The sequence below is a fragment of the Labrus mixtus genome, chromosome 15 (genome assembly GCF_963584025.1).
Source record: "Labrus mixtus chromosome 15, fLabMix1.1, whole genome shotgun sequence".
NCBI lineage: Eukaryota > Metazoa > Chordata > Actinopteri > Labriformes > Labridae > Labrus > Labrus mixtus.
In genome coordinates, this window is record NC_083626.1 from 17,440,118 (window position 1) to 17,454,167 (window position 14,050).

Below are 14,050 nucleotides of genomic sequence, written 5' to 3' on the forward strand. Positions count from 1 at the left end.
CTGCTCAATGTACATGTACATGAAAACAAACAGAACATTTGTGATTAGGGGTGGGAATCACCAGAGATCCAATGATTAGATATCATCACAATACTTGAGTCATGATTGGATATTATTGTGATTTAAACATGACATGAAATGCTGAGTATTGCGATAAAATAAATTGTGATTCAACTTTTTTAGCTGCAAACTATGTCCATAAAATTAAACCAAATCAAGAACTGTTTGGTCAAATAAGAAAACAATATTCATCTCACTTCAGTCTTTTTATTTTTACACAATGGGAGTCGATCCACAGACTGACCAACACTGTGATGAAAGTAAAACCCTGTAAAAGGCTGCATGCACCTCAATTTCTGAACTGTTAGTTCAAGAACAGATTAGACTGAAATACTGTTTGAACGAGAAGCACAAATAATTTTTCTTTCCAAAGCTAATTTTCCAATGTTTCAAAATGTGTTAAATCCTTTCAAAAACATTGAAGCAGCATATCCATATGTTCAGGATTTCATTGGCTACAAAAAAACGCCAATCATCGGCACAGTTGCATGCAATTAGCCAGGTAGAGAAACATCAGAACATGCAGCACCAACGTTTTTGTTGGAATATTATGAAAGGGAGAGTACGGTAAATCTTCAAATGCAAAGTCAAAGACAGTAAAAAGTTTGCCAGTGGTCTGTTGGACAGATTGTAGCTGTTGTGGTGGTTGAATCTTGAATTGGTTAACATCGTCGGAATAAAACTAATCGTAGCTTTCTAACAACATATGCGTAAAATCTATAAACGGCAGCTGTATTAATAATCCTAATAATTAGAGAATACACTTCCTGCCCAATGGCGGGATGTCAGATTTTTAACTGGATAATAAAATAGGTTTATTCACGGAATGGTACAGGAAACACTGGTTTATATTTTGTAATGCAGGCAGTTTGCCGACTTTTACTCAGAGAGGGAGAGAGGCGGAGCATTAAATTGATGAAACATCTGTTAGTATGTTTAAAACCTGGAAAAAATGTACTATGGGACTGGATCATTATTTTCATCCCTGGTAAAATTCCTTCTATGATGAAATGAGGAGGGGCAGAAGCAAAGCACTGAAGCAGAGACAAAAGACTTTGAATTTACAGGCAACAGGTTTGTGCATTAGAATTAACTACAAAAGCTAAACCAGAACCTCAAAACATTAACTTTGTTTTCTCTCAGCTTTGTGTTACAATTACAATTTACTCCTTTCCCCATTCAAATGGCCTCATCTTGATCCTTGGTTAACAAAGAGCAGATTAGCATCATTTGGATTTAGCAGCAATAGTGTGACAGGGATTAAAATTCAAAGAACGTGTCAACAACTTCAACTATGTAAGACAGCTAAACACAGGGTACTTACTATGTGTGACAACATTTGGCTAACGAGATTAAGTAAGAAAACATTTCTCCTCAGGAAGAACTTGTAAATCAAATGAAAAAAAACAGACTCAGATATATTCATCAAGACATTCAAGAGAAATCTCTGAAGATGTTCTCTCTCACACACAACTGGCCACACTCAAATCACGAGCAGTATCTTATCCACAGTTTACGCAGAGATTTCAATAAGGGACTCATTATAAAAGAATATCTGTTGCTAGGTAGAAGGAGGTATACTTAGTCATTTGGCCACATTGCCACCCTCTGCACCCATCCTTAATAATAGTCAGATGACTATTGCTGGTCTTCAGCTGCCATAACAAATGCTGCTGCAGGGGAACCATGAGCCAGCAGAATGCCCACAGCTGAATTTCTGTCCCTTCAGTCATGCCTGCAGGACATTTATGCCCACAGCTCTGCATGTCATTTCTGTTATGACTATTTCAGGGTTACCCCGCCTAACATGCAGGCACTCTACAACTGGCAATTCGATGGATAACAGCTGATCACTGATCCGTTCAGATAGCTCCTCACAGTTCAGATAACCCTGCGCTGTTTGGATCACTCTTCACGGTTCCAACCACATGCAATCCACGGATTAATAGGAAATGATCATGGTGTTAAATAAATGTACTGCCGCTTAATCTTTCTGCAGAGTCTCAGTGAAAAAGCAGCATTTGAGTAGGCGCCACCAAAGTCCACTGAACAAATATTTTAAAAAAGTATTTAAAATAATTTTAACAGACCGTTACACAAACGTGGATCATAAAGTGTTGATATTATTGTTCATGGTTACTTTGAATCATACAGTGCTTCAACTTTTCTCCATTCACTCTCACCTGTCCGTTTATCATGCATCAGCTGGTGGAGTGTTAACAAGTAACGTTATCTCACAGCCTTAAACTTAGCCCCATTACAGAGCACTGCGTACGGTCCAAAAACTGAAGATATAGTCCCTAAACAAACTCTCTCTTTGTTTTTTCTTGTTGTACTCACAACACACACTGCAGCTTCAGACAACGCATGGATACACATCAACTGTTATATGAAAGGTGTGCATCTTTTCAAACTTGTTAAAGCTCTCACAAGAAAAAAAAACGTGTTATTCACAGATAGAGTTCTACTTTCTCTTGTTAAAAGAGAGGTAGATCAACGATTACCAAGTGCTATTAATGAAATTATGCACAATGTATATATTAGATTGTTGTATGAGGTTTTAAAAGCACCTTCTCGAAAAAAATGGAGCTCAAAAATGGTCGATACGTGCATGTGATGCAGATGTTGTTGACTCAATGAGTAAACACGTTTAATAATCGTGATCTCAATATCAGTCAAAATAATCGTGATTATGATTTTTGCCATAATCCTGCAGCCCTACATGTATGTGTGTTCATGTCTGTTTATGTGTGTGTTCGTGAATAAGTGCAAATAAGGTTTGCTGAGGTTTTGCTTCCTATATTGCATACTGTGTTTGACGTCTTTCGAGACTGTTGAGTTTGACCTTTTACCCCTCACGAGAGTGAAGGGCCTGGTCAGTAGGCGTACGTTAGCTCACAAGGAGAAAACAAAAACGAAAAAATTCTCTGAAGCAATTTACAGTTTTCCACCTCAGAAATGAAGTCATGTAGATGTAATATCAAGGAAGAGAAACTTTCCAATAGTCTGCCTGTCTGTACACTTTGCAAAAAGTGATTAAATGCAATGACAAAATGAAGAATCACACCCGTTGAGCAAAACCGGTGCTATGATGCTAACATTAGCAAGCAGTAGTCCAAGCAGACCAAATATTAAACACTTTCTCCGGGCCACAACTCATCGAAGTCACCATGTTTATAGCCTGCTAAAGTTAACGACCTAACCGCGTTATTGGGATTGACAACTCTTGTGACATGCTCAATTTGTGTTTAGTTATTAAAAGATACACAGAATTTTCACAGGAGCGAATCAGAAATGTTTATCGATTTAAGAAGGAAGTTCAGGAACTGTCATGTAATACAGAGAATGTGTCAAACCGATTCCTGAACATCACATGCAATTCAAATTATGAAAGAATTATGAAATAAGAAAAGTTACGTCTTGAAGAGTTTTCATTATTTCATTTCTTATTCACATAAATTGGCTTAAATGTTTTTCTCTTGAAGGAATTAAGTACTTGATCTTTACAAAGCCCACAGTGTGAAAGGTGAGAAGAGCTAAGATTTCTGTGTTGGTAACAAAATGTCTTTCTTTCCCCAACTACCTGTCAAAGTAAGAAACCTAGGGTGTGTGTGATGAAGACTTCACATATTATACATGACAGAATATTTTACGGTAAGGCTATTGTCTCTTATCTATTATTGTCTATTATTTTGAAATTACACACAATTGATCAATTTGTATCGGATCGAATCGTTCAAAATCGTTCTATATTTTAATGAATCCTCCCTGAATTGGATCGTAGCTCTAGAGAGTCTACTCGAATCAAATCATCTTGTAACATTAGCACATCCCGTCAGCCTTTGATAACCAGTATGAAGCAGGAACAACTAAAAAAGCATTACTGGTAAATCACATAATCACTTGTGACTAAAATGACCTGGAAGTGAACCACAATGAAAGGCACTTGTGTATTTTAACACTGGTGTTAAAGTGTAAGCGTGTCTGGCTGATTGTGACAGAGCTAGCAAATATGGATTAAGGCATACAAACCTCCTATAAACCGCTTTGCTGTCATTGACTACATGCGTAGGGTGACAAACAAAATGTTCTTGACTCAACACAATGAAAAAGAAAATTCTGATTACACACTTGCCTCTTCAAAAGACTAATACTGTTATGCAGTGGCCATGACAACTGCAGACGCAGATCGTCTCAATTTAGAGCCTGACTGACAGATTTTTGAGGCTGCAGCTGATAAAAGTATTCGAATTTTGGGATCAGCTCAGTATATGGCTATATTGATTTTATATCTCATACACAAGTTTACAAATCTTCTGAACTAAATTGATGACAATTGTCAAAGGTTCCAAAAATATATAAACATAACTGAGGTGATGTTATTCTAAAGTCTAATTATTTTTCTACAAATGTACCAGTATATGATTACGCACATAATGGATGCATCTGTGATTAGCCAATTAGGGTGGCAACTATTAAAAATAATGATCCATGTGTTCATCGTTTCATTGATTGTTTCCTTTTGTAGGAAAAATTGCACAATTTGTCTGAACTTTATTCCCTCCTTGTGTTGTCCCGCCTGGTGCACCCTCTCCATCTGGCACCTCAGTGGTGTATAACACATAAAAACCCTCTGCTAATATTATTTGATCCAGGTAAGTTTGCTGTTAAATATTGGACTCTAGTCTTTGGAACTACGCTGAGAGCTCCCCCTTCTTCCCCTTTCACCTCTTCACCACCTCCCCTTCCTAATTTGCACAATTCATTTACAGTCTTCACATAGCTTTTCTTTGACAATACAACCCCCATATATAATCAATTAGGATTAACACAAACCAAGGGAGAGATAAAAAAAAAAGAAGCATATTTTGCATTTCTGCAATGTGACTCGTGTAATTGTTTATGGACCTATGTTTTCATGACAACAGCAATATCTGCTGATAATACGGGACAGCAAATGATTCAGCTTAGCTCCAACTTCTCAGAATAGAAACAGTGAAAAAGAGAAAAAAACAGAGATGAACTCCTTGCTTATGCTATAGTAAAGAAGAGAAAATAATTAACCATAACACAGAGAGAAAAAATAAAGGGCCTACTTCAAACAGCAGCTTAATCAATGAGGTTTGTGATTGTTTAGGCCTAAATCTACTGACTGAATTGTAACAAGACGAGATGTTTAAACTGATTTAGAGTGACTCACCATTGGATAGACAAGGCTGTATGTGCAAACCAAATGACCCTTACTGACTGCCACTTGAAGGCTGAATACTTGGCTCCATGTTACGCCTCGCCTTCAATGTGTAGCGCAGATTTCCAAATAGTTGGGTGAAGTCGTTTCAACCCTGATATGCCACCGAAGGTAGTGACAGAGGTGTAATCATAGATTACCATCGAAAACGCTTATCAGTGTGTCCTGAAGAACCTGAAGCGCGACAACTGGCAGTGACATCTTCAACACACACTCATTGCCCATTGTAAAAACCATACACAAGCTCATACAACCAGCCTCAAATAGCTGTGGTGCTACAATATCCTTTAGTAATTTTATTCCAGCTTCCCTAAACTTGAGACAAATATTTCAAAATGTGCTCAATGACTATGTACCTGTAAATAACTAAACCCTGATGAAGCCAGCATAAAGGGGGTGTGGCAGATGAGCAGTCATGCATATATGCCCCTTTCCCCTGATGATAATGGTTAGAGCTGAAACAAGGCAGAGGAGTGTAGCGTGCTTGGTAGAGGTGTCCTGAGCTGAACTGGGCAGCCTGGCCAACCCCCCTCCCTTTACCATTTTATCAGCCACTGCAGTGTGGGGGCACAGAGCCAGAGAGACAGTCTTGATTCAGCAAAATGCCCTGACCCAGACTAAACACAACACAGGCAAAACTCAAGGGCTTTCCCTCGTGGAGAATGTAAAGCAGCCCTCTTCCTCAAAGTCTGAAGACCCTTTAATAAAACCTATTAAATGATAACATTTAAAGATTGTTCCAATGTTTGCATGACTGACAACTGCCTGCAGCAACGACTAGGTTGATGTAGATAGAAAGATGCCTTCCTGGTCATATTTTGGTGATGCAAATACATATTGTCATACATGAACAGCTAGATGCATGTAAAGTTGTGACCATAAAATCATTTCCCTTTTAGTATGATTCAACGTCACCAAAAATTACATCTTCTTAAAAGAGCACAAAGTTAAATCAGCAATTCACTTAGTATTCCAAAATGACACGTCATGCAAAGTAGCAACACCTTGCTTTTACAATGAGCCCCACATTTTGCAGTAACTTAAGTGATTATTTCTTCTTGAAAATAAATATGTATGGGTGCAGGTCACAATCTTAGAACCCTTTCTTGCATCATTGTGCAATGCAAGTATATTTCCACTACAAACCTATAATTATGAATAGCTGTCAAAATAAGGGTTTACAGTTTCTTTTAATACACTAGCACTACAGTATGGCCATTTGTTCTTTCACTTGTTATTACATAAATAGCTTAGTGATGCAGAGGTCAACTAGAGTGTGTATTTATTAAAAGTAACCCTTGTCTTCATACCACAGGGCCTAAGCAGGAGGCTTAAAGAGGAAGCAGAGGCACTCAAGATTTTTCATTTAAATAAACATGTTAAATTCCAAAAGAGATTACGAATCCTAATGAGCTGTTGTGACACTTCCTTTTTATCGGGACGGATAAGGTAAGTCAAAGGCGCTTTTAAATCAGTCTTCATCAACTCATGGTCAGACTATAGGAGTGAAGGAGGTTGCTCACTGATATGGTATGATGATGATTACAGACCACATCATAGTTATTAGCTAGATGTTTTTAAGTCAAAGCCGGGTATCTCCCATGGTTACAAAAAGCCAGATTGCTAGACTGCATTAATAGTGGCAAACAGACATGGCAATCTGGAGACAGTCTGTTGATTGATTACTTCCTTAAAATACTTTTTATCTACTCTGCAACTATTATCACATCTGATTATGTTAGCTGAGCATTATTATGTTTTAGATAAAAGTGGGTTCATTCACAGAATCATAATCTACCACAGTCCTCCTATCCTAAACAATACCACTACTGTGACCTTTAAAGTTGCAAAACAAAAATCAAGATTCCACAAATGGTTACTACTGGGCTACTCTAATGTAGTGTAATTGTGTTTTCTTTATTTGTATCCACCTCTGTAAAGTGAGGTTCTTTCTCCACTGAATATCTTACATAGCGGTAAGTGTTTTGAATTGGTGAGGAAAAGATCTTACAAAAACGTACTCTCTTAATAAGCTAAATCTACCAGGTTCCTTTTCAACATCAAGACTTGCTCAAGTGGTACAATTCTGAGCTGTACTGTTTTGCTATTATTTCAGACTATATGCAGGGTCTGGATTTCTGTCCTTTCCTCACCTGAAATGTATAAGAAATTGGGATATATCTAAGATGCACTCTGGCTTTTTGTGTAGCGCTTTTTGGATCAATTTTAAATACTTAATTGCTGTAAAAATGGTGAAATTTGGTACTCAAAAATGAATGAAATATACATCCTTTAAACTTAAATCCCCGACTATTCTTTACTTCAGAAATGCTTCCAAGAAATAAGAGTTATCAATGTATGAATTATTTTTCTGTCAAGGTGGCAGGTGAGCTGAAATTTTAACCTGCCACAGCAGCACATTTCTTTATTTTATTTAAGCGTTATTTAACCAGGAAAAAACTCGCTGAGATTAAAAATCTATTTTCTAAAAGTGTCCTGGCCAAGACAGGCAGCAGCACGATTAACAAAGACAAACAACTAGCAACCATACATACAAACACAACATACATATTATCTTACATTATTTAGTTATATCACCTTTGATTTGGCAAGGGGGCATGCTAATTTCATTCCCTGCACCCTTGAGAGGAACGCAGAAAAAAAATGCCTTCTTATACTTAAATGCTATACTCAGTTCTGAAAACGAGTTTGTGTAACACAAATATTCTCACCCCCTACAAATCAAACACTCCGGGAAAGTTTTTATGATCATTCAATTTGATAATGGTTCTTAACATAACAATGCTAGTTAGTTATTGTCTCCTATGTATCTTTTAAAGATTTCTGTAAATAGCCATTTTCCAACAAGCCTGTTTATACTGCTCTAACCCCCAGGTCAAATTGCTGTGGCTCTAACATGCTTGTCCTCCTTTCCTCAGGCTCTTCTATTGGCTGAGTGACACAGGGGCTCAGGCATGCCTGAAGATGAGGCCACTGACAAAGCATTGTTAGCTACAGAAACTTGGTCTGACTGTTTCTGCTTTCCTAGGCCTGCAAAACGGGCTGTAAAGAATGACCCACTTGGCCATCTTCAACTTTGCTTTCTTTAAGCAGTCAAGAAAGTGATGTTGCTTTAGTGCTTAACATGTTATTCCAATGAGACAGACATACACAATGCTTGGAAAAACATTATGATCCTGAAACATATCTATTCTTCAACAGAAGCAAAGTCCTGTATTTGAAACCAAGGTTGTGACCTAGTGACTCATGCTATCAAACATCTGCTGGTTCAAGAAGCTCAAATCTGTAACAAACACACAGGCAGGCAGCTTCACATCCCTGCCATGGTATCATTGCCAGCACTTCATCTGAAGCTGAGAACCAGATTAATCTACAGAACAACAAGCTATCTGCCAAATACCACAGAGAAGTCTGTAAAAAAGGTCAGAAGTAAACTCTATCTCTACCAGTGTTCACACGGCATTTTACCACTGCCATAAAAATCTATTCACACAGCCAGAAACCTGGGCCGTCCAAAGTTTTTTAAAAATAAATTCCAGTGATAGAACAGCAAACAGAAACACAAGAAATGTTTCTTCCTGACAATAAAAACTCACAACAGGCATCTTTCTCTCAGATTAACATCCTTGGCTGAGCCAGGACCATCTGTGTTATGCCAGCAGCCTGGCATGGAAACAGAGATGTGGGGGAGATGGGGATGGGAGGACATAGGGAGAGATAGAAACAGAGGAAGAGAAGCAGAAAGAATAAACATAGGACCAGATTAAAATATCTGGGTAAAAACACCATGTGACCACTGGAAGGAGGGGAAAACAGTGGAAAATCACAGTCATATCTCCTTCTCCCTGTCGTCTACAAAAAGCTTTGCTGTCCAACTGAGCATAGAAAAGCTAGCATCGTGTTTGTACATGTGACTTTAAAGTAAACACGCATCACAGAGACATAAAATCTTCCCTTCAATCTTAAGAGTACTTGATATCTCCTCTTGCACCATGCCCTTGAATGTGACCAAAACAATCTGTGTACTTGTGGGTAGCGTGGGTTCTTTGATTAGACCAACAATCTTTAGAGCATCTCCTTCCACGCTACTAAATAACATTAAGCATGATGATGAATCCCACTGGAGCTACAAACACTACATCTCTCTTTAGGCCTGTCAATAAAACATCTCATTTGCTGCACTAAAATAAGAAGTCTGCCGGCTGAGCTTATTACACGCACGTGTTCAATGTACTGAACCACATAATGAGGCAAAGCTCAACCCCAAGATAGCAAAAAAAGACAACTGAATATGGCTAGGTTTTTTACTTTCATTATTGATTCATCTAACAATTATAATCTCAGTGTTTCCCCTAGGTTTACAGCGTTGGGGGGGGGGTGGGGACAAGATGACATGCCGACACAAACACTTGAAGGAATCTTGGTGTTCATGGGTTACTTTTAATGACAGATGTCCTTTTCTATCGGAGAGGTATCCTTAAATGACTTATTTCCCTGATTTCTGACTATATCCACTATCCTATCCCTACAATAAAGGCACAAAAAGACCAAAAATAAATCTTTAAAAACAACAACAAAAAAAAACAACATTTTTTTTTTGTTGCTTGACCTTGGCTTGCGTTGGGGGGCGGGAACTTATTTGTTCAACAAAGAGAGCAGTGGAAATAGTGTGTTATAATAACAGGTCATGTTTTGTCCGACTTCAGTATAGCTTCAGAGGACTATGTTATGTACTACAGTATAAAAATATAATAATAATATAACAAGAGACCATTTTTTATCAGCTATTTTAAGAGTTGTCGTTGTTACTTGAAGATATACAATCTTAAGAATTGTGAAAGTGCTGTCAAACAATTTGATGACACTTTTAATGTCCAAAAAATAATAAAGAAATAAATCTATGGATCAAAGAAGTTTGTTTTTTCACAGTTCTGTTGCCATGTATATTAACAAGGAGAAATGTCTCCATAATAAAATCAGATGCAAAATGCAGTCAGGTTGGCGTGATTTTTGCGTAAAAGGCAACTTCTGTATTAAAGCTCATCTGAGTATGAAGGCAGGATTAATCCAGATGAGATCACCATCAGTTCTGATTAACTGACTAAAGCACCACATTCCACCTTATTGACTTGGGCACACAAAGTCTCACCAAATGGTTCAGATCTGCTCAGTGAATTAACAAACCAGAGAGTGCTCAGATAAAACACATAGATTATGTTAGTATTTGGTTTATCCAAACGAGACTGTCTGTTTAAAATGCAAAGTATGCCAGAGTGACAACATGAGAACATGATTGTGAGGAAAGGACCATTTGAACTGTGATTTACATCCATTATTGACTGTCTGTCCACTAGAGGGAGTTTTAATGTTTCACTAGGGGCGAATAAAACACAGTAAATTGCTTCCTGTTCCACATCCTTAGTCCATAGCCGCTCAGTGCTGTGAGGTTGTGGGATTGCTCACTGCTACTATCAGCCAGCATGACATCAGCATCTAAATGAAGTCATTGTGTCTCTTAGCTTCAGTATTGTTACTCATTCCCAGCCAATGGCATGTTATCTTCAGAGTTCTTTCTAGGGCTGAGATGCATCACTACCTGTGTGATGTTAGTCATACAGAGAATGGTTAGTTCTACATTTCCTTAGTTCTTTCTTTAAGTACAAACTTTTTAGTGTCTCAAGTAAGTGATGCTGCTTGTTTTTAGTGGCCATAGCATAGCAAGTATTCACTGAGGCCACAGGACCGCCACAGGGTTCCCAGCAAGCTACAGCACACATCAGCTGCTTCCTGTCTGCCTACCTCCTGTTGCACAGACGGAGGGAGGTAGGAAGCAGGATTGCTAGTGCTACATGCAGACACACTGCTGGGACAGAGCACACATAAGCATCCCATGCACTGTCTGATCTAATTACTGTGCTCAGTGTCATTACGTCATCAGCTGGGAAATTACAACAGTAAAAATGAAGGCTGGTGGAAGTACACCACTGGGAATGACTCCTTAGCAATTCAAATCTAAATGGTGAAAGACTAACACAACACAGCAAAGGTTCTCTTTCTTAGAGGGGCCAGTCATGCTTACTGTAGTCCCCCTTAAGCCTCCTGGGAGAGAGAGGGAGAGAGAGAGAGATTATCCTCGCTGTAGTCTCCAAAGGACGGAAATAATTAGTTAATACCTTTGCACAGTCTAAGCTGGTGATTCTCCTGTGTCTGTGTAATGCAAGACACGATAGGCTCTCCTTGTGCATTTTCAAAACTGCTGATCACTACACTTCAGCTTCGATATGCATCTCAACATCCGCAGCCAAACCGTGTCAATCACTGTGTAAACCATTTAAAATTTAGTGGTAACCCATTTGCAATTTAGTGGATTCCTTTACTCCACTCAGGCTGATTGACAGCTCCCTGAAGACATCACCATCATGTTAACACCATGTGTGCAGAATCTTCTACAGAGAGGGAACCACCCTGAGGGGGCTTCCTGTAAGAGTCAGGCATCAATTCACTAAGGTAAACTGTCTCCCATGCCCACCTTCAAGTATAAGAAGAACAAAAAAGTTGGGGTGTGGATGCTTGGGGAGGGGGGGGGGGGATAGTTTGTTAATTAGAAAGACAGTAACATATTTTACCTGCAGCTCACACCAGGCAACCTCCACCCAGGTCTCCGTATCCAGACCCTTGTAGACCGTCTTGAAGGACCCTCTCCCGAGCTCTATATCAAATTTGAGGAATCTCCCTCCTGGGGACGTGGAGACCGCTTTCATCTCAGCCTCCTCCTCATTCTCCTCACTGGCAGACTTGATAGCAGCTTTACCCCCATCATTGCATGTAATGTTTAATGCATTTCCACTTTTCTCTTTCTCCTCGTCAGCACTGGTGCTCTCTGTTGCACTGTCCTTACGCCCCCCTTGACTTTCAGTGCTTGAACCTTCTTGTATTCCGCAGCCAGTCCCCCGCGACCTGTCTACTATAGTTCTCAGGTTTATGTGCAAGATCTTGCTTCTGTTGTCGCATTCAGGTGCTTCGAAGGCCTGCTCATCTGTGTCAGAAAACCATAGGCTCCTCCTGATGAATCTCTGGTGAACACTTCTCTGATAACTGGAAGAAGGATATGCACTGGGGTCACTTCCCCCTCTCACTAATGAATCCACATGATTGACATTTCCATCACCCATGGACTCATACATGTTTGTGGCGAGTTCACAATCAGGGTTGGGTACAGATGGACATTTCAGTTCTATGGAGTTGGAATTAGGCTCCGGCTCCATGGTGATTTAAAAGTTCAGTTGCTTTGGTTTCCAGTTCATTCTTGCCATGGCTAGACTTGCCAAACTGCAGGTTTAGAGATGAGTACCTGCAGCGCCCACTCGGTGACGCAGTTTGCCAGCAGAGGCCCCTAACAACACTGGGTGGGATGGCACAGAGGAGATTTCATTCGATGTCAAGAGCTGCAAAAAAAAAGAAAGAAAAATTAGCAAGTTAGTGAAACACAACCCAACATCTGCAGGAGTGTAAGGCAATACTCAAGCTACGGTAAATATGTATTGTACTCATGGGTTTCAGTTATAAAAGAGTTTAAATAAGTAAAAAAAAAAAGCAGGTGGATGAAGGCAAGCTCACAGTTTCATACTGTCACCAGAAGCCATCACTGACCAGGTGGACGAAAAACTAGCAACCTGCTTTTGACGACACAAAGTTAACATTAAGCTCGATATCCTAGAAGCAGCGGTTGTTTAAAAAAAAAAAAAAAAAAGAAGGTGCTGATTTGCCTTCACATATTGCGTAGATAGTGTTCAAACATTTAGTCACATTTTATTGAAACCTATGGGACAACGACTTACCTTGGTCCAAATCCAAAGAAGAGCTCGGCAAAAACTCACACTGCCGATACACGACACAGAAAAACCCCTGCCAGGTCCAGTGTTGGGTGGAAAAAATGAAGAAAGAAAAAAAAAAAACTCGCTAACGTTCGCCGTTTTGTCCAAGGAAAAAAAAAGGTGGACCATTAAACGCCCTATCTGTTTATTATCCTCATTTTTTTTACACACAAGAGACAACAGAACGGCCGAAAACGAATGCAGGATTAACTTAAGTTTTTTCTTTCTAAAAGGAGCCCCATATTGACAAGAAAAAGACCAATAAATTGAATTTATCTCCTCTGAAGTACCCGCATCCCTCTCTTCTTCGACTGCAGCTCACGGTGCCAAGTCTCTCCGCTGCTGCTGCTGCTGCTGCTGAATGCGGAGCGTGTAGTTAAAGACCACTGCTTCAAACACCACGAGAAATGTTAGTTTGCCCCGGTCGTCTCCCCGGCAATTAATTTACGCGGACAACTGTTCTCGCTTGTCATTGTCTCTCCTCCACATTTGCAGTTAACACAACGGCGAGCCGCACAAATGTGTTTCCCATTCAGCTCGCTTGGCTCCACGCCCCTGGTAACGACTGGAGGGACCGGCCAATAACACGACACGCTGGGAGGGCACCACAGAGACCCTCATCGTGCCGCCGTTCAACGGCGAGAGAGACACATAATCTCACCTGAAAAGAAACAAAAGACCAAAATAGAATCAGAGGACGGAAACGAAAAGGGCGCATGAAAAGAGTATTCCCTGCATAAAGCCAGTAAACGTCTGTGTCAAATCTCTTTCACGCCCTTTTAACGACTCATCAAATCACGTGGCTCCCCCTCTCCCTCAGCTCAACAGCTTGCTATAGCCGACAATG

At 39.6% G+C, this 14,050-nt stretch overlaps 1 protein-coding gene across 4 annotated transcripts in view; it reads right to left on the reverse strand.

Moving 5' to 3' along the window:
* LOC132989387 (serine/threonine-protein kinase WNK2) overlaps positions 1-13,879 on the reverse strand; it is a 43,812-nt gene extending 29,933 nt beyond the window's left edge. The window contains exons 1-2 of one of the 4 annotated variants that reach the window (XM_061056989.1): positions 13,168-13,879; positions 11,956-12,774 (exon numbers count right to left, since the gene is read on the reverse strand). In XM_061056989.1, coding sequence (XP_060912972.1) covers positions 11,956-12,594 — 639 coding nt within the window. In that variant the 5' untranslated portion in view covers positions 12,595-12,774; positions 13,168-13,879. The remainder of the gene's footprint in view (positions 1-11,955; positions 12,775-13,167) is intronic. The other 3 variants (XM_061056990.1, XM_061056991.1, XM_061056992.1) reach the window with 3 other exon arrangements.
* Between the last annotated feature and the right edge of the window lie 171 nt (positions 13,880-14,050).